Source organism: Neltuma alba, unplaced genomic scaffold (genome assembly GCF_004799145.2).
Source record: "Neltuma alba isolate B1F8T4 unplaced genomic scaffold, ASM479914v2 tig00008113_pilon, whole genome shotgun sequence".
In the NCBI taxonomy this organism is placed as follows: domain Eukaryota; kingdom Viridiplantae; phylum Streptophyta; class Magnoliopsida; order Fabales; family Fabaceae; genus Neltuma; species Neltuma alba.
Genome location: NW_021634952.1, coordinates 31,789 through 56,175, shown reverse-complemented (window position 1 = coordinate 56,175; position 24,387 = coordinate 31,789). Strand labels below are relative to the sequence as shown.

Sequence of the window (24,387 nt, the reverse complement as noted above, 5' to 3'; positions counted from 1 at the left end):
CTTTGGCTATCTTACTTGGGGCTGAATTAGGTTTTTTCGGTGTTCTCGTTGAAACACGCGAGCATACTCTTTGTTTCTGAGAACATTGATCCGAAGCTCTAGTGCAATTTTCTGGCTCTTAATATAAGACTTAGTTAACTAATTTATAGAGTTTAAATAAGTTACTAAATTACCTTAAGGTATTTAATTTATATTTATCGTCTTTGTCCAAATAAATTTAACTCACTTACAAATTAATATATAATCTAATAATAAATATAAGTATTTTAGAGAAAGCATGTAATATATATTATAATTTAATAATTTAATAATTTTTTTAATCTTTCTAAATTAGTTAACTGTGTCTAGAGGTAGTATTTTTTTAATCACGTTTTCTTAGTAATATTTGCTTTTGTCCAGATTTTAGGATATTTGGAATGGGAAATTGAAGAGCTGAATTGATTGAGAAGGAAGGAAAGGGAGTGAAAGCAAGAGTTAGTAAATTAGAAAAGTAAACTGGATGTGTGTAGTGTGCACTGTATTTCCCTTTCCACGTGAATGAAAAAGACGAAGAAAGTAATTAAAAGATGCGAAAGGTCAAAAGGTGAACATCACCCTCAAAACTTGGATTAGATATGGATTCTGTTGTTTTATCCTTTTTTATTTGAAGTTAGATCTCTTGCATATTTTGAGAGGGATCATGTTTCAAATTCTTAAAAAAAAAAAAAAGTACTCCCCCTATGACTAATAATAACAAAATAAATGAGTTAAAATTAGTTATTTATTGCAACTCCCAGCATTGTTTATAATATACGTAAGTATCATGTTTTGTTTGAAGTATTAATTTTTTTTTCAAATAGTATTATTAACTTATTATAAATTTTCCTAATTAATGATATAAACCCATCTAAATAATATTTTTATTAAGGATAATTTTGATCTTTTATAAAAAAAATAATTTTAACTAATTTTTTTGATCTAGTATTCATAATTAACTATAAAATTTCCTAACTAAAAATCTAAACCCCTCTAAATAATGATTTTTTTAAGAATAATTTTAATTTTAATATGTGGCCTATGTTAGACTACTCTTATTCTGAGTCCCATGTCTACCTTAGATAACATGTACAGTTGGAATAAATTAGAAAGAGTGCACCAGGGATGCACATCTTTATAAGGTCGTTAATTATTTGAAAATAATAATTCAAATCAAATGATTTAATCCACATAATAATACTTTTTCAATCCTTAATATAAGGCCTATTTAATAATTTGATTAGATTAAAAAAGTTAGGTAAGTTAGTTAATTATAAGAAATATGACATGTTTTTTTTAAAAAAATCATAATCATCTTTCTTAATATCCATTTTCTCTTTTCTACTTGATTATAGTTGAGGAAATATTCATAGAAATAATTTAAAAAAATTTATATATATAAAAAATAAATCTTACGAGTATAAAAGATATATACACCTTGCATATAATATATACAAGGTGTTGCAGGGAAGATGCGCACGCGATGGCTAGGAAGGGGACTAGCTAGGTGTGGCCACACTCTTATAATTTTTTATGATCTGTGATTTGATTACCCACCACCTCATGTGGACCATGACCACAAGTGGGTCCCATAAAAAACATATATCATTAAAGTGGGAATAATATGAAATCATTTCTTCCACCACCAGCCACCTGCTCGTTTACTATTACTTGTAATTTCAAGGACATAGAAACAAAAATGTTGTTTTTTGGGTCCAAAGTTACATTGTTTTTAAGGAGGCATATGTGTGTGACATGTTGGTTTGGTATTAGACATCTCAATGTTCCATGCATGGACGGCATATCCCTTAATCTCAGCCCATGCTATGCCTGTGATAATATTTAATATTTTGGAGTAAAGCAAAAAAAAAATTAACATACAAATTTGTTTCGAAAGTTTCCCCTAAAAAAACATTAGGCATCTAGAATTTTTTTGGGGTGCAAGTTTATTTAAAAATTTAAAATCATATTAACGTTGAATCTTAAATCCTGAACCCTAAAGTTAAAAATATTAATAGTCAATGTAACTATTTTGACAACCAACATTAATTTTTTTAATAATAATTGGTAATATTGTTATGATTTTAAACTTTCCAAACAAATTTACACAACAAAAAACTTCTAGATATCCAATATTTCTAAGTAAAACTTTCGAGACAAATTTATACTTAACTCAAAAAAAAAATTAAATAATCTTATAACCTGGTCATATAAATATTCTTCCATAAGTGAAAGGTTGTAGATGCAATCCCACTTGTAATCTAAGCAATTAATACTTATCCCCTAATTTTGACAAAAAAAGGGGTTCCAAGCGAGATTAATCAATTAGAGAAAAAGTAAAAGGACTTGCCTGTGCACATTATTCAATTAGAGAAAAAAGAATGGGAAAGTGGTCCCGTCTAAACTAGATTATTTGGATAATGGGATAGGATTCCAGCTTTGTATAAAGAGCGGCACGATACAATCACGAGAGAATTACAATGAGGTATCTAATAAAAAAAATAATTATTAAAAAATTTCAATAATAATATAAGCAGTATGTATCAGAATAAAAATTGAGAACTTTCAAAACTTGTTTTGTAATTATTTTTTTATCTCATTATAACTCTCTCTATAATAATATAGTTAATATTATTTATATAGAAATAGTGTCTCGAATTTTTTTTACATAATTAAATACGCCTTTTTAAATATGTTTCGAGTTCAAGTTTGTATGAACGTAGAAAACATATTTGAAAGAGTTATATCTGGCTAATTGAGTCCGATAATACTCAAATCTAGCTAAGCCAAATAAGCATATGAAAAAATTATATTATATCTAGTTCTATATATAAAATCTTATTTATATTTCGATTTGTATTATAAAATCAATCTTATATTTAGGGTAGAAATAGTATTATTGAGAGAGAGACAATAAGTTCGATCAAATTCAGAAGTGTTTTCTTTTTAGATAATGAAATTCAATTCTCCCGCGTATATAAAGTCATACATACATATGCTCGAGGTTCATAAATACAAAAAGATCATCATCATTATTATTATTATTACACGTACAAGAGTTTTGTATATGTCAAATAATTCATCAAAAACTTTCTTTTGATGAAGACTGAATAAATTTAAATTTAATTAATTTGAAAGTATATGTTGTGATGATACGGAAGAACATATATAGAAAAGTGATTTATGATTGATGGATTCCTTGTTCGAGGCATTGAAATATACTACCTCCAATTCTTATCTTGTTTGATTTTTATTTTGATTCTAAATATAAGACCCCAATCCACTTTATCTCTCATATTTATATTTTTTTTCCAAGATAATCTTTCTAACAATAATAGTTCTAACTAATACACTTGATTAGTAAGGATATTTTAGAAAAGACAATGTCTATTTATTATAAATAACTAACTTAACTTCTTTCCTTAATCTCTTCAAATTAGTCAACTAGCTCTTATAAATAAGACCGGAGGTAGTATAAGATGTGTCACATGTAGTCATATAAGACAGATTCAATTAACTCAGGTTGGTATTCGCTCACAGATAACAGTCAATAATATGATACTTCTCCGGTCCTAATTATAAGACCCAATTGACTTATTTGAGGAGATTAAGGAAGTAAATTAAGTTGGTTATTTATAATAAATAAGTGTTGTTATTCCTAAAATATCCTTGCTAATTAAGTATATTGGCTAAAACTATCATTATTAGAAGGATTATCTTGGAAAAAAATGTATAAATATAAGAGAGAAAATGGATTGGGTCTTATAATTAGGACCAAATAAAAAGTCAAATTGAGTCTTATAATAAAGACCGGAGGAGTAACATTTAATTGAAACTAATTGGCTGTATGTCCATATAAATGATAAAAAGGAAACAACGAAAAAGCAAAGAGAATAAATAAAGTTGTACGTTCGCCTCCAAAGTTGATGTGTGACACTATTTGTGGGGTTTTTTTTCCTCGTGATTTAACATATTGATTTATATACCTTATTACAACTTTAACAAGTCACAATTCCAGAAGATTATTGGCTTTTTTTATCAAGAAAAAAATACATTCAGCAATGAAATAATTCGTTTGTTATTAATGAACAAATGATCATTATTTCTAATCTTAAACTAGAAATGAATAGAAGAGTTGAAAAATCTCTAACGAATTCAGAAATCCTAGCCAATTCATTGTTAATTTTAAAAACCAACATATCCTTTGTCCATTTTAATTATATTATCAAATTTATTGAACGTGAAGCAAGGGTTTAACTTTTAGTGATGATACCTAGCAATGTCTTAAAATTCAAATTAGATGTGAAATTGAAAAAAGAGAGTGATTCACGGGTCTTGTGATTCAACCGCTTTGATTGAAGATGCAGTAATCAAATAAAAATTTAATAATAAATAATTATACACACATATAATACTATATATACACACACAAAATAAATTCATAATAAGCCTAACTGTCAATAGAAGGACATTACAATATATGAAATTTTTAATAAAATAACATCATATGACTGCAAATTCACTAAAAATATATTGAACCTTTGTATAGGGCTGATTTAAATTTTTTCAACGTTTTTCATGATGTCAAAAAAATCATATAATTTTCTAAAAACCGTTCTAGTTTCTGATCATTTCAGATTTTGATTCAATAATAATTTAACTCTAATCTAATCTAACTCAGCCATTAAAAAAAAACTGTTCAATTCAAACTGACTTGTTAGCAAATCCTGTCAACAATTCAATCAGTGCAACCATTATATTCAATTCGGTTTGACTTATAAATTTTGAAAAGAATAAGATTGTTGTTACTAAATCATTTTCTGAATGAAAGTTATTAATGAAAAAGGTAGCGGCACGTCTATTTCTAAGTTGCAAAAAGTTGTTTTAATGGCAACAACGTTATCGATAATATATAATTGTATTGCAGAAGGGGCATGCCATGTTTCTGATGTCTGCTTGCAAGTTAGATTATCATTATCTGAATGGTTATGTTGTCTCCACGTAGGTCTCTTTCATCAATATCATGTTCAAACCATATATGAGCACTTTGAAAAGTATACGTGGGTTTGGCTAGTACAATAATTATATCCACACAACTAAATGTGCTTGTTTTTCAACAATTTGACAATAACATTAATTAATTAATTAGACTCCCATGATACCTAAATATAAGAGCTAAACTTCTGTAAGGAAAAAAAAAAGCAAAAACAATATAGATTTTTTTTTATCTTTTTGTATAAGATCTCAATTTATTTTGTTTTATAAATTTTTTTTATGTTCTTTTGGTTAATTATGCATCTATAAGAGTTCGTCATGTATAGTTTTCCATGTAAATAAACAGAAGGAGTACTTTAAGTAAAACAATACATATTAGCAAAAAATCAAAAAGAAAAAAGAAAAGGAAAAAAACATTTTTTTTTATAAACAACCAACTTAATTAATATTTTTAATTTGTCTGCAAATAAATCATCTCCTACATTGCGAATCTAATGAGTATTTTTCGTGGTTTATTATTAAATTCTTGTTAATCTGCCTCTTAAACTCTTCACGACGTTTGCACGCATGAGGATGACATAAAAAGAAGCAAGCCTACGAACTTTATGAAGATATACCCTTTTTTTAGGGACAAATTAAAAAAAAAAAAAACACCAATATTTCATCACACAAGCACACTCACACTCACAGAACGAGTTTGAACAAAATGCACCAAAGAGACAATAAAGAGAATTAAGCAGGTGAGAAAACTCCCGGTCTTCTGTTTGTACGCTTCCCTTGAGGTCAATTTGAACACAACACACTTTACTTTTCACTCTTATATTCTTTCAGCACAGTTACAAACCTGAGTAGATACACAAGAAAGGGATAAAAAGTGTAGTACGCTCTATAATTTGAGAACAAAAAAAAAAAGAGGTTCTTCTTGAATGAAATCCGTAACATTCCAATTTCAATAATAATATTATCACTGATTTTTAATATAAGACTCAATTGATTAATTTAAAAAAATTATTTAATTATAGTATATGTTACGTGATATCTTTGAAATATTTATATATATATGTGATATATTATATATCAATTTATAAACTAGACAGATTCGTTTAAAAAATAATAATAAATATAATATTTTAAAATGATTTATTTAATTTTTAATCTCTTCAAATTAATTAATAACAGTTAATATTATATAGTGGACGAGGGAATAGTGATGCAAGAAGAAAGTGATTGAGAGGGTTGCTTGACATGAACGTCATAGGATAGGGCAAAGAAATGTATCCCATCATGAACCGAATTGCACGCCACTTTGCCTTCCCAATCATGGCCCTCTCCCTTTTCCTCAAGGAATCCCAAGTCACCCACAGAACATTTCATCAATCTATTTTCTTTGATAATACCCACTTGAATATATATATATATATATATATTATACCTTACTATTATTGATAATACCATTTTTGGAGTATCAAACACATTAAATGCATCAAACACATAAATCAGTAAAACAAAACCTAGAACTAATAACTTGAAAGACATGCTATTAATAAATGCTAAAATAAAATTTATATAAAATTCTGCATATATAGCCTTCCGGAAATCAAAAGCATTAGAATGGTCAAAACATAATAATACTAGTCTATAACTTTAAGGTTGGCCAAAAAACAAAGTTTATAACTTTAACACGAACTAGCCAAACGAACTCAGAGAAACCTCCCTGGTCAAAAAAAAAGACTTGGATTCTCTCCGCTACCTTCCCATCCTCTTCCCCTCCACTACCATTCTTTTTTTTTCACAACTATTAGATCAAAATTTCAATGATCCAGATTTAACATCTTATAAAAATAATGTTATTAAAAAATAAATAAATAAATTTAAACTGTTAAAATCTGGTCTGAACAGTTTACAATTGTAATAAAAAAATTTAAAAAAATTTGCTCTAAAATAACAGTATATAGTTATGAACTGTTCAAATTAGATTTTAACAGTTTAAATTTATTTATCTATTTTTTTATCATAATATTTATTTTTATAAAATGTTATAAAATATTAAATCTGGATTATTGGAGTTTTGATCTAATGGTTGTGAAGAGAAAAAGAGGGTAGTGGAGAGGAAGAGGATGGGAAGGACAGTGGAGAGGATTCAATTCCCAAAAAAAACTCAGAGAAACCTTAAAGTCCTATAAAACGTAAACATGACATACTCTAGGGACTAGAGTACTATAGCGACATATACAGGGCAATCATAAATGTCCTAACTTATTCCTGTCAGATACCCTAATCTGTATATGCATGTTCTTCTTGTAGTTTGCACGACGCAGAGCCTTTGAGTTTGAGTTTGTTTGGATTAATTTATAAATAGTTTTTTAAATATGATTTATGAAAGATGAGATAAGTATGTGAAGAAAATTTTGTCTTGATTAATGTAGATTTATTTAAAAATCCGTTTTGAATGAAACTTTAAACAAAGCTTTTATCTCCCATGTCATAAAAAACAACACAACACAACGTGTTTATCCCCAGTTATGATAGGCTTATGTGTAAGTATAACACACTATAAAATACTCTTTCGATCCTTAATATAAGACCCATTTAACTAATTTAATTATATTAAGGAAGTTAGGTAAGTTAGTTAATTATAAGAAAAGTGACACATTTTTCCTAAAACACCATAATCATCTTTTTTAATATTCCCTCTCTTTCTTCTACTTGATTATAGTTGAGGGCATATCTATAGGGGTAATTTAGAGAAAATTGATAAATATGAGAAATGGGTCTTATATTTAGGACCAAAACCAACTCACTAATTGAGTCTTATATTAAGGACCGGAGGAGTATGACCCTCTATATACTAACAAGCTCAGGAAAAAAAAAATTATGAATAGCCTGGGCCTAATGTACGTTCAACTTAATCAAAACCTAGAATTAGGCTGATTAATGAATTAGTCATGGATCTCATCATTTGCAACAATCTTGATTCCTTATTACGTTCGATACGATTCTAAAATTATTTGAAATTAAGGAGTAATAATTGAGATGATTTAATTTTTGTTTAATTAATTTATATTTAGTCACGAAACGATCACACTCTTCTCAATATTCAATGTATTTTTTTAAAACAAAATAATTGATTAAGAAGTATTTATAACGTCTTCTTTAGATAATAATAACATTATTTTAGGAATAACGACTATTTCTTTTTAGGCTGAAATTAAAGATTGAGGACATAAAGGCATATTAATTAATAATATTAGTTGACGATGCATGACATGATGTTTATGCCCAAAGAGACAATTTTGAGCAGAACAAAATTTTTTTAGAAAGATAAAATAAAAAATTATTTTTTGGATAATCAAAATAAAAGGGCATTTATTTCTTGTTTCTTCCATTCCTTCTAGTCTAAAAATTTTATCAATGCCAGATGACGTACAAGAAAATATAAGTCATAAAACCAAACACAAGAAAAGAGTGGATCATTTTTTTTAAAATCTTTTTCCCCCCTTTACTCGGGCAACTAGATAGTTGAAATTCTTTTTTGATTTGAATTCGGGAAAAGAATGATTAACCATGGGCTGGCTGGGCTCAGGTTGGAGCAAACCTTCAGCCCAGCTGGGTTTTTTTTGTGTGACCAAAGCATCTATCGAAGACAATTTTATTTAAAGTACTGTCAAGTACTAAATATGAACACCACTTCTAACGAGGATCTGAATTTTGATTCATCACATTATGAGGAACTAGCCTCTTCCACTAGATCCAACCCTTGTTGGTTATGTTCAAGTGTAAGTTTTTATAACGTAATGGACCAATCCAAATTAAACTTGGCCCAGCAAAAATTAGATTCAATTCAACTTAATGGGAAAAAAACCAATGAGAATTAGGTCTATCAGAAGGAACTAGTCTCTCATAATATAATGAACTAATGCTTGAATTCTTGTAAAAAAATGTGCTCACATTTAGTGCCCAATAATGTCTTAAATATGATTACTCCCATAAAAGAATAAATGTGGTCAGCATAAGAAAACAAGAAAACCAAAGAGGGAGGGGGGTGGGAGTGGGGACGCTGTATATAAGTGAGCAAAGAAGAATTAGATTCATGACACTTGTAAAAGAGCTTTCATGCAGCAAAGTCACTCATGAATAATCGAATAGGACAGTTTGTAACTGAATAGAATAAAAACCTCCATGGAAGTTGGAAGTTACAAGTTCAGTCCAGCTTATTATCTCAATACTTATTCTTCTAATTCAAAACACAATAATTGAATATTTTCACAAAAAAAAAACACAATAATTGAATATAAGTTTTAGTGGCGTGACATATTCATTATTCAACAGGAAGAAACATTTTAGGAAAAATTACCATGAGGTGGTAAGGAAAAAAATTAATTAGTAATTAATTTTTTTGTTATTTCTTACTTAGAAACTTATCATTATATGCTCTTCAATTAATGGACTTTAGGGGATTAAATCTCTCATTGGAACCTAATTGCGATTCACCCGAGCATGAATTCAAACTTCTAGATGGAGCGAAAGCAATCTAAGGACGTCAATGTATCAAGCGTTCGAGGTATCTTCATTTAGGATTTCTATCTTTTTTTTTTGGGTTTCTGGGGAAAAAAAATTTATCTTTTGGGTTGGGGTAAAATCTAGGAAATCGCACCAATGCCAGTAATGGACTTACCGCCTGCAACCCAGACCGGCCCAGACGGCCAGCCAGGATTGGGTTGATTTGTCGCGTTGGACGGATCAATGCACAATTGCACAGTTTATGCTACTTGCCGGATCATATAAATACAACTTATTATATACACACAGTATCGATATAGAATTACAGATGAATTATTGCAACAAGTTATCTTATAATGCCTATAATGATTTAAGTAACATGCATCGAATCGAATTCATCAACTCCTGTGCTCTGTACCAGCCGTGCTTTCCAGTTTGGAGTGGTGGCTGTAGCAGAAAACGAGGCGAGTCATGAACTGGTTTACTCGCAATCTTACATGGACTTCCAGAAAGACCGAAGCCTCAAATCCTCAGTCACAATCAAACTCCAAAGAGGAGGACGAAGACCAATTGTATGGGGTTACTGAGGATTTGATCAATTACACCAAGTCCTTCACGATTGATACATTTAAAAATTTCCCTCTCCAATGTAAGCTTATTCTTTCTATCAGTATTCTCTATCCAGTATTTTAGTTCCCAAATTCAGAAAATTTGAGAGAAATTATGAGGGGTTTATTGCCCATCTTTAGATTTCCAGTTGGGTAATGATGTATTATGGTCGATTCAGTACACAAGGCTGTCAATTTCGATAATTTCCGCTATCTAGATCACCAACGATAAAAATTTCTTTGATCTTCTTGTTGAGTATTACTGGCTTGCTTGGCTGTATAAAGAAAGGGAAACATTGGAGATTTAGGAGTATCAATTTTCTGACGGTATAAATATATTGTTTGTTAAACAAATGAATTGATGTAGCATGGCATTCCTAATAGAGAATCCTGTGATGATATTTATATTTTTCGTCTACTGATTGTATGTTGTCCAGACGAAGATGAAGCCACTAATGCTGAAAACAGTTTAACGAATTCAGCCAGGATTAGGAACGATCTCTCTCAGTGGCAGGAGAGACATGCCACCCTCGTACTCTCAAGAGTGAAGGTTTGTTTTCTCTTGTTCCTTGTGGTGTCGAGGTTTCTTTGTAATGTTCTTGCTCATGATGCTGTACAATCAAATAGTGAATAATGTGGTTCATATGTAGAAATAGTGGAATGGAAAGTTTGATTTTTCATCCGAATCCTATGTATTACAGTGTGATTTTAACAGCCCTTTACCTTGCAAATTTGATTCATGGAAGCGTCAATGTTGTGCTAGTCAACCAACATGGTTAGAGGGCACAGGTCTGTAATTTAGACTGGCTGGAAGTCCAAGTATAATTATTAGCTCTGAGCTGCATTTCCTCTGCACTACTTGCCATTGCCATGTATTTAAGCTGCCTTGATATCTATGATAGCATTCTTTGATATGATAGGGTTTCCCCACTTCTTGTGGAAAGAAGAAAATGGTCTATAATTTGTGCCATGTAAGAAAAAGAACACGTTGTAGATGTATATTTGTCTGGTCTGCTACTTGTCATCAGCAGACACGTGAATATAACAACAATGATGTTTATGAAGGAAATTTAGGGAGGGTTTTTAAGAGTGTGTGGGGGAAGAACATTATACCTCAGATTTTTCGCGTTCTGCTGCAAAACGCTTTGTGCCCTACACCGTCAGACTCAACCGCAGGCATCATTTTGGACCATGCCTTCAATAAGATGCTGAGCAGCAGATAAGGCAATCTTGTGCCACTGTAATAATCTGGTTTCTGGTTTTCTATTCTTGTTTGTGTTTTTCAACGTTGTTCAGGAGAAAAAAGGTAGCAGAAAAAATATGTCAACTTTTGTTCACAACTTTGTTAATGGGATGGTGCGCAGATGGAGGATAGAAAATTAATATTTCTAATTTTCAATTTTCATGCTGAGACTGAAGTTCAGTTTATAATTATAATTATATGTTGATAGGATGGTCCAATTATGTTTTACTCCTCACATGCATTTGTGCATTGGTTAACAGGTTAATAGGTAACACACAGAAAATCACTCCAAATGATACCAATCGTTGAAAATAGTTAACAGCTGCTTCAATATAGGATACACTTAGGTTGAGTTCTTTGGATGTTTGCTTTGAGATTTTCTTATGAAAATGTTAGCACGAAGATTTGTTACTAATCATCATCTCATTGATTGTTGTAAAATAAAATAAAAAAAATCCCAAGTCATAAAGTTATTGAGAAATCTCGCAATAAACACCTCCAAATTGCATCTAATTTCCTTAATTCTTTTACAGGAACTCTCTCAAATTAGATATAAGCTCTGCCCTGGCCGTTTGAAGGACAATCAATTCTGGAGCATATATTTTAAGCTTGTGAGGAGCCATGTAATCGAGTAAGTTCTGCAAATTTCTTGGAGGATATTTGTATGATAGCATTTAGAGTTTATTATAACTTGAGCCCTCTGCATCACCAATTAAGTGAAAAAACCTGAGGCATCCACATCAATGATAGAAGATATATTTTACTGTCAATCAGATACGAGCTACGGGCAATACAACGGGAGAAACTAAAAGAGATGGCAGTGGAGGAAGAGAAATCTTTGGATAATAATGCAATCGAAGTTGAAATGTCAGAAACAAAGCATGGATCAATGATAGAAAGTCCACACTCATAGAAGGCAACCTTGACTTTTGCTTGCTACCATGAATAGATTAGGTGAGCATCAAATGTTTTTACTAAATCAATAGAACGAAGGATTGGTACTTCAAAAAATAAATTGTACTTGTCCGATAAGTATTAGATGCAATGCAGCACTTCAAATTACTCGATTATTTTGCTTCTCTTTGATTGTTGGTTGGAAGGTTATGCGCCCAAGGGGACTGTTGGTTGAGGAAGAAGCGGAATGATTATTCACGAGTAGGTTTCACTTGTGGCCTTCTGGTTATAACCCACATTGAGTTATTCCAGCTGGCTACGGGATCGAATCCGCAGTATCACTTGAAATACGGGAATTCTAAAGAGCAGGTTCCATCAGGTAGGTATTTCAGTTGTTTCTGGCTTATGATTTCCGCATAGTTAATGAAAGGTGCGTGATACCGAGCTGAACTGTTTCTCTTTGAGAACTTGCCACAAGTTCATACATGGTGCACCAGCGGGCTCGAATGGGTTGAACAACTTGTATCGACCCGCATTATCAGCTCTTTTGTGTATTAATGTTCATATTTGACATTAACATATCTACAACAATGTACCCATCAAAGTCCTTGTAACTTGGTAGTTGGTAGTATTGATGCTCTCGTGTTAGTAACAGGTTGTAGGTTCAATCCTAGTTGTAACTTGTACTGTTAGTAACAATGCCTGCCCCTTTAATTCAAAAAAAAAAAAGAAAGAGAAAAGACAATGTACCCAAAAAAACATATAGACAGCAATAATAGATCTTATTATAACTAGGCTACATGAATTGGACAACATTTATTAGATGGTGACTTAAGGATGCACCATAAAACATTTCATGTTTGGGTACACAAGGGAAAAAAAGAAGACTTTTTATACTTCATGAGATAATTTTTTTCATAGATTTATCTCACATTTGGGGGGGAAAATTCCTAACACATTTTGCAATGCGCTAGTAACACCTTGCCAGGTTAGGATAAGATCCAAGTAATGTGCTCGTAAGCACAAATGATAACAAGAAGTGGTGGTACTCTTAGCTATCAAATCAACTGATCATGAATGAAAAGAAAAATTCGTAACGTCCTTCTAAGCTATTGATAACAAACAACCATAACATGCGGGATTGGACAGAGACCTGGGATGTGGATGTCCAAGCGATTTTCATTCTATTAAAAATTATTATTTAGAAAAATCTATGTGAAAACTTATATTTTATAAAATTTTAAAGAAAATATTGTTAAAGTAATTTTCTTTTGCAAGAATAAAAATCAATGAGAACATTCAGAGTTTGAAAAAGGTTATACTATTCATAAATTGAGCTTAAAATAAAATTAATTACTACGTTTTTATAATATAAATGTAGATTGTTTGTTTATATTTTTTTAAAATTACTTACAATTTAAACTCTCCTCTAAGGTTTTTTTTTGGAAGAATTTACTATTATTTCAAGAAAGTGATATTTTAAAAAATTAATTTATACTATGGTACTTCTGGCGCTTAATATAAGAGTTGGTTTGACTTTTAATTTGGTCCTAAATATAAGACTTTAATTCATTTTATTTTTCATATTTATTTATTTTTTTCAAAATAGTTTTTGTAATAGTTACATATATTAAATATTTTATTAAATAATAATTTTAACTAATACAAATGACCAGCAAAAACATTTTTAAAAAGACAATACATATTTATTACAAATATGGGTACTCAATTTGGTCCTGTCCTTGTCCTAAAAAATTTTGGGACAGGACGTTTGATAGGGCCATCCCGTCTCAGTCCAGTCTCGAAATATTTATTTTTTTAATTTATTTTTTATTATTTGATGTATTATGTTTTTATTATAATATATAGATATTAGAAATATTCTTTATATATCTTTTTTTAGTAGATCTTTAATACTATTTTCGATCCTCATTATAAGAGCTAGTTGATTAATTTGAGGAGATTAAAAAAACAAATTAAGTTAGTTATTTATAATAAATAGTTGTTGTTTTTCCTAAAATATCCTTGCTAATCAAGTGTATTAGTTAGAACTATCATTATTAGAAGGATTATCTTAGAAAAAAAATACATAAATATTAGAGACAAAGTGGATGGAAGTCTTATATTTTTTACCAAAATAAAAGTTAAACAAGATCTTATATTAAGGACCGGAGGTAGTATATCTTTAATATGAAAGATATTATCAGTTTGTATTAAAAAAAAATCGAAGATACTATCAGAGTAAATAGGAACCGCTCTGTTCTTCTTGTTCTCAGTTTTCTCTATCGCACCAATCTACTTTGGCTCCTCAGCCACTTGCATCATCGCATCATTCTCCGGCCACCAGTTTGCGCTGGTTCTTTTGTTCTTTCAAATGTGTGCTCGACGTCCCGGGATAGGACACTTTCGGGATGGGATGGAACAAAGATGGACTTGGTGTTTTTGGTACAGGACACAGGACGAGGTGTTTTTGGTACAGGGTGGGATGAGGTGTTCAGTCGGATCAATCTGCCAAAGTGTCAATACTTTTATATATAATTAATTTAATTAATTTTTGGGAAAATGACACATAAAGAAGTCTGAAAATGTGAAATGTCAAAATAGAAAGCTTAGCAAGTGTATTGACAAATAGGGAAGTGTTGCCTGATCTGGCATTATGCAAATAGTGAGCAATTACCAAAAAGCCCTTCTGTCAATCAAAGTTTGAAAACAGAGAGAGAGAGGCGCGAACTGCCACTCGTGCTTTCGGCTTCTCACTTCCACCATCCTCGTTGCTGCCTTAAAAACACCAGCAAGTTGGATAGTTGATGACCCCGAAATAGTGTGTGTAAAAAAGTAGAGGAGTTTGAAGTGGAAGGGTGTGCTGTTTGAAGGGCGAACGTGGTCACGTCTATCTAATTGTGTAGAAGGATGAAGGTTGATGCTCGGTGATTTACTATTACAGTTAACAAGCATCAGTGGTATTTTACTGAGGTAAGTTTAGGCATTTAAGTTTCATCTCGTGGTCAACGTTTCTGGGTGAGTAGGGGAAGCAATAATTAGGCAATATTTAGATATGACGCGATAAAATTTGTGAGTGACAGGAATGGTAATTAAGGGTTTATGCTGAGTCTCTATGGCATGCTATTTGTTTTTTATAACGAAATTGAGAACTATGACATTAGGAAAAAATGGGTTTTCAAATCAGTAGGAAAATTGTCTGATTGATTGAAAAGATTATATGAATGAACTGGAAATGACAATAACATACTGGTAAATGACTATGAAGGAACTTGAAATGACTATATTCATAGTAATAACCTTATTGTCTAATTGACTAGAAAGATTATATGAACTAATAGGAAATGACAATAACATACTGGTAAATGACCATGAAAGAACTGGAAATGACCATATTTATAGTAGTGACTTTACTGTCTGATTGATTGGAAAGATTATATGAACGAATTGGAAATGATAATAACATAGTCGTAAATGACTATGAAGGAACTTGAAATGACCATATTCATAGTAATGACCTTACTGTCTAATTGACTGAAAAGATTATATGAACGAACTGGAAATGATAATAATATACTGGTAAATGACTATGAAGGAACTTGAAATGACCATATTGGTAATGACAATGAATTAATTAGAAATAACCATATTCATAGTAATGACCTTACTATCAATCTGTAATGACTATATTGGTAATGACAATGAATTAATTAGAAATGACCATATTCATAGTAATGACCTTACTGTTACTCTGTAATGGCCATGTTGGTAATGACAGTGAATTATTTGGAAATGACCATCATCATCAACTTACACGACCAGATTAGGGTTTGACACATTCATGCTTATAATTTGCAACAAAACACTCATTTTTTCCTGTCCACACTAATGTTTCATTTTCTTAGAATCAATCCACTCCATTATTCGAATCTCCCTTTAACATTATGCCTTTATCTAACACTAATCATTCTGACCTATTTGTGACACCATCAAATCCCTCCCTCAGTGTTTTTGTTTCCCATGCATTCACCCTTTGATCACCGTCCTTCCTCACAGTTTCTATATACCCACACCATCTCTCTGCTTTGCCACCCTCTCAACCTCAAAATTAGCCCCACATCAATGACATTGTCATCCAATAGGAAGAGGAACATCAACCAGTGCATAAAGGAGACCGAAAAAAGAGAGAGAAGAACAATATAGTCACTGAATACTAACCTCATTTGCTTACTTCATTCAACTCTTGCTTCACACATTCATGCTGCCATGTTCATGGTCCCTTCAAACTTTTTCCTTTAGCTCCCGTCACAACTTTCACAGCTCCACCGGTCATTTTTCCTATTTGGGCCATGAAGGGTTTTTTGATAATTGCTCAACATTTGCATAATCTCCAACCAGGCAACACTTTTCTATTTGTCAATATATTTGCTAAGCTTCCTATTTTGGCATTTCATATTTTCAGGTTTTTTTATGTGTCATTTTCCCTTAATTTTTTAAAAATTAGTTTAGAAATAAAGATAAATAATAATTTTGATAAAACATATCCAGGATGTTTTGCTTTTGGAGAAGAAATTGTTGTCTTAATTTTTTTAAACCCTAAACCCGGACGATGCACGGTCCCATTTCATTTTCGGCTCTACAGACTACGCTTCATCCTTCCAGCCCAAACAGCGTACAGTGGAAGTTCCAGGCTTCTCTACTGGTCCGCGCTCGGCAACAGAAAATAGCAGACGGCAGAACTCAGAAGGTAGTCGACGGCGGCGCACGGGCTGATATAAATCTGGTCGGTACGTCGCAGCCAGCTCCGCTTGCTCTCATCTCAGCCACACCTCTGTGAGTTCCTCGCCATCTTTCTTCTGTCCTCTTCCTTTTTTTCACCATCGCAGCTCTCAATTTAATGGTCATGACAAATAGTTCGATGCATTGTATAGATAGATGCAGATGTTTAATGTATGATGGGGATTTTTCTTGAATTAAAATCCTTCTCCTATGCACTATCTCCTTTCCGTACCTGTTAGCGCTCATGTTTTCTCTTTATTAGCGATTTAATGTTACTCTCATTGGAGCTTCCCATAGTGATTTCAATTTTGCATATTACCACCGACAGATCCCCCTTCTTCGGCAGAGTTCGGCGTTCTTATCTACTGTTCGATATTTAGCTTCTTCCCCGTCCGACATTCGCGTCTGTCGTTCATGCGTCGTCCGTCTTTGCCTTTCTTCCTCTCCCTATCACCGTATTTCGTCGTCGTTCCTTGCTCTTGGCCGTTCGTGCTCTTTGGAGTGTTTGCAAAAAGTGAGTTCCGGATAGTTCCTTTCAACTCTCCGCTGATCTTTCATTCTCCCTTGGTTTGAGAGTACCGATCGCAATGTGTTCTATTGGTTATTGTTGTGATGAAAATAAGAACATGTTTAATATTTTTATTCAATGGACAAGGGATGGTGAGTTGAATGTTATAAATTTTATCGTCTTCTTTTCTCTTTGCAATGAAGCTTAGTTTGGGAGATTTGTTAATTTTTTTTGTTTAATGCTTTGGGAAGTTATACTATACCACTTGCCTTCCTTCTTGACTTATTTGCCCAGTAAGAATTGATCTTTCTTTATATGTGTTTTAACTGAGAGAAATGTGCTTACTGGGATCTCATCTTATTATTTGTTATGTATATGGTTTTAAACATGTAAAACACTCAAGATTTTGCTCTACAACTCAAGCCAGCAGGAAGTGAAATTGCACTGGTTTGAAGTAAAGGCACACTTGTGATGCATACCTTTATGCTTGTACACAGTTTCGGCCTAATTTCTGTCTTCCGCATGCTGGTAATTTGTGTTTGATTAGCTAAAAGCAATTGAAAATGGAAGCAGATGTTGATCATCCATGATATTATGGTAAATGTCCTGGGGAGAAGGAAGATCCTGTTCTATTATTAGAGAGTGAAAGAAAACTAGAAAAGGCGCACAGAGGATTTAGTCGACAACAAGGTGGAGTAGAAGTGAGATGGAGTGTTCAAATATTGAGTGTGACTTATTCATGATGACTTGGAGCTTTTTGATGTTATTGACTATCTTGATGATGGCAAAAATAGAGAAGGGGGCGATTATAGGGATTGTAATAGTACTCTTGGAGATGGGGAGCCACCAATAGCTGGTATAGACTTTATAGGCTATTTTGTCGGTGTTTGATAAACACTATTTATATGATATTGGAATATCATACGTCTGCAAGTTATAAATTTGTTGAATCTAGTGCTTAAGCTTAACTTTTAATGCCAGTGGTTGTATCATGTATGCATATATAGATTTAATGGAGACTTCATTTAGTATGTAAAAGTGGTGGTTTTAGCCTTCATTGCACAGAATGTCAGATGCTTTACATTAAAATCTCTGTCTCGATTCCCTTGCATTCGTGGTTTACTATTGGTAGCATTTGCATTTCACGTTCTTCTATCATAATGCTTCAAGATATCCTTTTTCCACTTTCATATACACAAACGTACATATCCTTATTTTTTGTTGTGGTAGCAATTCTCATGTACACTGATGTTTTCTAGATTAATTTTCTGCACACAATGATGTTTATAGCTTTAGTTTAACTTGTCCATTTCCATGTATGTACTTTTAATGATACCTCTGGATCTGGCTGTAAGAGTAGCTGTTTCATTTGCCTTTAAATAATAGGATGCTTGAAATGGTGGTTACTTATGCAATGATCTTATATGATCAATGACAGAACATCATTGAAAGAGGGGCATGGCAACAAAACCAAAAGAGGAAAAGAAGCAAGCAACAAATTCAACACCTGTCCAGAAAACTGATGAGGACCATGTAGCTGCAGGTCCTTCTGCTGGTTTGATGGAAACTTTAGAAAATCAGTATCACAAAATTAAAGAGCACGCGGAAACGTATCCTTATGTGTGGGGTTCCTATATTGTTGTATATGGTGGCTTTGGTCTCTGGACTGCCTACCGATGGAGAAAGCTTCGCAAAACTGAGGACAGAGTTCGAGGTCTTCAGGCAAGGCTTAAGCAGCTTGTTGAAGCTCAGGAATCTTCTGCTACTTCTGCCATGGCTGAGAAGGCTCCGTCTTCTTCTGAAAAGCCTGCTAGGTAGCCTGCAATATCACCCTTAAATAGTTAACTGCCAACTACGTTATATTTCCATGATCATTGGGGATGCCTCATTGTAAAAGAATTTTGTTTTTGTCTAACTACATCAGCTGATTCTTTTCCCTATGGACTACACTAGAAGATCTGAATTTACAATAATATCTCATAAGTTGCTCTTTAACCTTCTGTGACGATTATTCGGCACAATTGTTTGTAGCATTTCACCATGTACTGTAATTTGTTCAAGGGGAATTAATTTTGGTAGGCAGCATATTTCAGCTGTGAACTTGTATAGTGCATGTTTTCTGCTATATAACTGAAATTTGGTTATCAGTTCAAATTCATTTGGGTTGGTTTATCGAGCATGTTGACTAATTGGTGTTGATATGATATTTGAAATTATTTGAAAAAGAATAGTGACCCTTATGCCTACGAGGTTATTGCCTCGAATATTCATAATCACACGGTAAAGTCTCTACCATTCGTGACAGGAGAAGATGCAGATATTTCATATTGAATTGACATAAAAAGGATATCATTATTAATATTTATCTTGTTTTATATTCGGTTAGGATAATTCAAGAACAATAAAAATATGGGGGATAAATATGATATGATTAAAAATTAAGAGACCGAAATTAAATGGCAATCATTGAGCGCAAGTTAGACAAGATTCGAAAGCGGGTGCTAGGTTTCCAGGTTGAAGACACTGTATATGGATCGGCACTTAGAGAACTTTGGTTGGATTTGCAAAAACGACTTTGGTTAGATTTGAGTTTAATGCAACTTTTGTTGGGGATTTTTTTTTTTTTCACACCATGCAGTTGTTGAAAAAGACAAGTATTGTCATGTAGTATTAACATTAGTAATACATGAGCGTTGGCCCTCATTGAAGCAATTATAGACACGAGGTCTAGATTGACTCTGCATGAACACATTACAGATCACACTAATTTATAGTGTTAATTGCTAATGTCATATCTATCTTTTTAAGTATTTGAATGTAATGGGATCATATCTGAGAATTGCCTCACTTAAACGAAAGAGAATATCAGATATTAAAAAAAAAATTGAGAAACTGGATTGCAATTAATTAATTAAAAGACATTCGTTGAATTTTTGTGCAGTTCGGACGAGCAATAGTGAGATAGTCGAGATACGAAAACGCAATGCTAAATTTCCAGGTTAAAGCCCACACAAAGATTGCAGTTCTTGACATTGAATCCTCTACTTCACGAAGGTTCATTCCTACGCCTAATTATGAACAAACAAGTAAAGAAATTACATTAACTACAAAAGCCTACATCTAGATAAACCCCCACAAATTCCAAGTCCCAATGGACATCAGATCCTTCCCTTTTTCCTGATGAGGTAGGGCTTCCTTCAATTATCTTGTTGGTTAGCAATTAGAAGTAAACCTACATGTTGCTAAGTTACATCTTTTAAGCTCATCTTGAAATCCATAGATGGGAAAATTACATCAAAGACAATGCAGATTTTGTAAATTCTAAATCAAAAGATTTTGAAAACTATAATTACTTTTAGAAAAAACTCAAAACATTATCAAATTTTAAGAAAGTTACCCTTCAATCTTATGTACATTATAATTTTGATTGACTTTAGCAGTAACTTCCCCAAAATTTAATAATAATTTTAGTTTTCAATAATGATTATAGTTTTAAGATTATTCAATCTAAAATTTACAAATCCCATTTCTTAGAGCAATTTTCCCTCTACGCAAGCCCCAATAGGCTTGGTCTAGTGAAGTACTTGGACCCACTCATACCGACCTGGGAGAGGTACATCATTCACAACGTCAAAGTTATACCTGCAAAATAGAACCCATATTACTTACTTTCATAATTACATAAGACAAAACTTGAAAGGGAGAAACAGCAAATAAAAAGAAAAGAAAAATAGTATGCAACTATAATTAGTACATTAAATTTATGCCATAGGATAAAGATTGCTTCTTGTCAAGCAATTTGAAGGATAAAACGTAACTCTCCAAAAGAAGTGGGTTTTTTTTTTTTGGGGGGGGGGGGTAGTGATAAAGGCAGAATACTTCTCCATAAAGATTCTGTGTTGCTGCTTCTCTGCAAAAGCAAAGAACTCTTCCATCTCGTAAGCCGTTGGAATATTCCTTGGCACGTGTTCGCATGCAATTTGCTTTGTGGTTGATGCAGGGGTGCTCATAGTATTAGAGTCCCATGTTAAACTACAAGGAGGGCTATCCCCTGTACTCCTGTTTAACCACACAAAAAAATGCCAACAAAAAATCAGTGCCTAAAATGCTAAAAGAAAAAAAGAGCCCAGTCAACAAAATAGGAAGAGAAAAAGATTAAAGTGCTTCCAGCAACTTTTAATGTTGGAAGTTACTTGACCTTCTCTTCCTCGTTGTTGTGTAATTCTTTTCTTTGCTAAATACAGGGATTTAAATTAGTTAAACATGACTTGCTTATAAATAAAACTATTGGCCTAGAGAATCCAAAAGTTTCTGCACCAGAAATCTGTGTGATGCTAGCTGACAGCATAACATGTCACTTGATATTTATGAGAATTGAAAAGTGAACATCTTTCCCCTACAAAATCTGTTCAAGTTGAAACTAAAGACAAGTAGCTATTCTAAAAAAGTATAGCTAGCATTTAATGGGACAGGGTCTGACACAGTGGGCTCAAACGTTAGAGAAAAGATACAGAGCAAGAGACGGCCAAAATCTTTCACATTCATTACAAACAACAAGGACAATCAAGGTGAAAAACATGATGGAATCACAACAGAAAGTCAGAAACAACTACCTAGATTTCTTTGACTAAATTATTGTTTTCAATTTTTGAAAAATATTAATATCTTTCCTTCGGTACTTCAAAACGCTAGTCTCCTAATTTAATCCTTCAAAAGTATGGTTCAAAATAATTGCAGGTTTGCAACACAGTAATCAGTCCATTTCACTGGTTCCCCTCCACTGGAAAAGATAAAACTTCCTTAGAAAGGATCAGGGAAGATGCAACTAGCAGCAATAAATAACCCTTCTGAGAACTGGACATTGTTGCAGAACCTCTCACAGGTCACAAATGCTAAAATTTGACCGACCCTTGTGACCACTGTCCCTTTCCTTCGTGCTCAGGTTACAAAGATTTTAGAATGCAGTAATCAAATGAAAGCGAAATAACATAAAACAAAATTTCAGACTGAGACCACACATCAGACACACAAAAAAGGTCATGGTAAGCCTTTATGCTAGTAAAATTAAACATTAATCTTCAAGAAATCATTTTTCCCTCTATTTATTGTTGTTTGTACTTTAGAATCTCAAGAAAAAAAGCCAATTAATGGCCAAAAAACATACACATAGAAAAGAAGAGAAAAAAATTACACGATATACGCAAGAAATGGACAAGTAAATCTAGCAACCCTTCGCCTAGAAAGTCAGGAAGGAGTAAGCCTCAATTATCAAAAGCAGCATTAAAAAAAAAAAAAAAAGAGTACAAACCTTCAGAGAAATTAGTGAAAGAAAACTCGGGAAAATGAAATTTCAAAGGCGAATTTAAGAAGCAATATAGTACCTGTCTTTATCTTCAACATCTGAGACATTTTCTCCGAACGAACTCTCAACACACATATCAACATCTTCCTCATCGTCAGTTCCCTTCGCAATTTCCCCGACAAAATGCCCCTTCTCATTAATTAACGACACTGGTTTCACCGAACTTTCTCTCACCTTCGAATTCGCAATCATGCCACGACAATCAGAGTGAGGACTTCCTCTGCAACAGTTGCCGTGAGACTTCGGCGGTGACGGCGGTGGCTTCTTGCTGCCGACCATTACCTTCCGGAGGCGCCGGCTTCGGAGTTGGAGGTAGGAAAAGGAAGACCCATCAGCATCCATGGGTGAGGAAGACGAAGATGACTTGCAATGGCTCTGTAATGCAAGGGTTTTGGCTCTGGTGCGAACGCCCAGTGAGGACTGAGTCGGAACCTTCACGACGGCAACATCACCTGCGATTTTCGATTTCTTCATGTACTTGCCCATAGTGAATCTCTGAGAGCAAAAAGTTTCATGCACGAAGAGGGTGAGAAGAATGATGCAAAACTGCAGCGAAACAGCTTGATGTAAGTGTTGGCAGAGAGAGAGAGAGAGAGAGAGAGAGCGCACCTAATTCTGTGTCTTGAGAAAAGGTAGGGCAGGGGAAGATGGTGAGTTAGGGTTGGCGCCACACGGGGGGACAGGGGCCTCTATAAATATACAAATAACTCTAATAGAACTATAAATATAAATATAGGACAAAATAAATAAAAAAAGATACCACAACCAATTAAGGTTGAATTTAGCAGAAGAGGGTTTATCATAATATAATAAATCAAAATTTAAATACTCGTTAAAATATGTGTCAAATAATATTTCAAATGTGATTGTTTTTAATTAAAAAAAACACGTATCTCTAAGAGGAAAAGAAAGAAAGAAAGAAGGACACCTTGGATATTCTCTTCTTCTTCTTTTTTTCCCCTTGCCAAGCCTTGGGATATTCTCTATGGGCAGAATATAAAGTTTGAGGTAAATTATATTATAATGTAGGAAATTGACAAACAAAATCCTGATATGAAAGTCATTTGTGAGTAAGTCCTCCTTTAATTTGCTTGATTTATTTTTTTGAAGTCAAAAAATGGATAAAAGCCCATTTTTTGTCCTTTAATTATTTCATGAGAAGCATCGGTTATTATAAACTATGTATTGAAATAATAACATTATTTTTCAATTGTCGAAATCGTTGTGATATCATCTCTTAGTTATTGGACATTGATAATTAACCATTAACTTGAAGTTAATTTTTATTCAGCTAAAAAAAAAACTTCAAGTTAATTTTTTATTAGAAAGTATTTTTACCCTTAAATTATTTATGGATGAGTATTTGACGCCTAAACTTTGTTGGCAAAAAAAACTGACATGGTAAAATTTAGAGGAAAATGACATAAAAAATGATTTTTAAATTTCAAAATCCTCAAATGGTCACTTAAATAAGTAAAATTTC

The 24,387-nt window shown here is 32.6% G+C and overlaps 3 protein-coding genes across 6 annotated transcripts; 2 read left to right on the top strand and 1 right to left on the bottom strand.

Moving 5' to 3' along the window:
- Window positions 1–9,884: 9,884 nt before the first annotated feature.
- Window positions 9,885–12,971, top strand: LOC114753748 (uncharacterized). 2 transcript variants are annotated; one of them, XM_028942454.1, is made up of 5 exons: window positions 9,888–10,159; window positions 10,556–10,668; window positions 11,895–11,992; window positions 12,136–12,315; window positions 12,462–12,971. In XM_028942454.1, the coding sequence occupies exons 1-4, from the start codon at window positions 9,982–9,984 to the stop codon at window positions 12,272–12,274; spliced, it is 528 nt and encodes a 175-aa protein (XP_028798287.1). In that variant the 5' UTR covers window positions 9,888–9,981; the 3' UTR covers window positions 12,275–12,315; window positions 12,462–12,971. The 2 variants fall into 2 exon arrangements, with proteins under 2 accessions (XP_028798288.1, XP_028798287.1); XM_028942455.1 differs by lacking the exons at window positions 12,136–12,315; window positions 12,462–12,971 and adding an exon at window positions 11,193–11,358 and having other exon boundaries at window positions 9,885–10,159; window positions 11,895–11,977.
- A 3,998-nt stretch (window positions 12,972–16,969) lies between these two features.
- LOC114753751 (uncharacterized) lies at window positions 16,970–19,721 on the top strand. Of its 3 annotated transcripts, none has more exons than XR_003741045.1 (2): window positions 16,970–17,088; window positions 17,363–17,542. XR_003741045.1 is itself a non-coding variant. In XM_028942458.1 (2 exons), exon 2 carries the CDS (start codon window positions 19,001–19,003, stop codon window positions 19,358–19,360), a length of 360 nt encoding a protein of 119 aa, XP_028798291.1. In that variant the 5' UTR covers window positions 16,970–17,088; window positions 18,981–19,000; the 3' UTR covers window positions 19,361–19,721. The 3 variants fall into 3 exon arrangements, 2 of the variants coding, with proteins under 2 accessions (XP_028798291.1, XP_028798292.1); XM_028942458.1 differs by lacking the exon at window positions 17,363–17,542 and adding an exon at window positions 18,981–19,721; XM_028942459.1 differs by lacking the exons at window positions 16,970–17,088; window positions 17,363–17,542 and adding exons at window positions 18,239–18,398; window positions 18,981–19,721.
- Window positions 19,722–20,513: 792 nt separating this feature from the next.
- LOC114753750 (cyclin-dependent kinase inhibitor 3) lies at window positions 20,514–23,567 on the bottom strand. Its single transcript, XM_028942457.1, has 4 exons — window positions 23,514–23,567; window positions 22,924–23,399; window positions 21,422–21,601; window positions 20,514–21,184 (listed from the first exon to the last, which is right to left on the bottom strand). The coding sequence occupies exons 2-4, from the start codon at window positions 23,388–23,390 to the stop codon at window positions 21,115–21,117; spliced, it is 717 nt and encodes a 238-aa protein (XP_028798290.1). The 5' UTR covers window positions 23,391–23,399; window positions 23,514–23,567; the 3' UTR covers window positions 20,514–21,114.
- Window positions 23,568–24,387: the final 820 nt, after the last annotated feature.

Coding starts and splice junctions, on each gene's coding strand:
- LOC114753748 (XM_028942454.1), top strand. CDS start 9,982: ATGAACTGGTTTACTCGCAATCTTACATGGACTTCCAGAAAGACCGAA. Junction 10,160..10,555: donor TAAAAATTTCCCTCTCCAAT/GTAAGCTTATTC, acceptor TATGTTGTCCAG/ACGAAGATGAAGCCACTAAT. Junction 11,993..12,135: donor GTGAGGAGCCATGTAATCGA/GTAAGTTCTGCA, acceptor ACTGTCAATCAG/ATACGAGCTACGGGCAATAC.
- LOC114753751 (XM_028942458.1), top strand. CDS start 19,001: ATGGCAACAAAACCAAAAGAGGAAAAGAAGCAAGCAACAAATTCAACA.
- LOC114753750 (XM_028942457.1), bottom strand. CDS start 23,390: ATGGGCAAGTACATGAAGAAATCGAAAATCGCAGGTGATGTTGCCGTC. Junction 21,602..22,923: donor GATGTTGAAGATAAAGACAG/GTACTATATTGC, acceptor GTGGTTAAACAG/GAGTACAGGGGATAGCCCTC. Junction 21,185..21,421: donor CACAGAATCTTTATGGAGAA/GTATTCTGCCTT, acceptor TCTATTTTGCAG/GTATAACTTTGACGTTGTGA.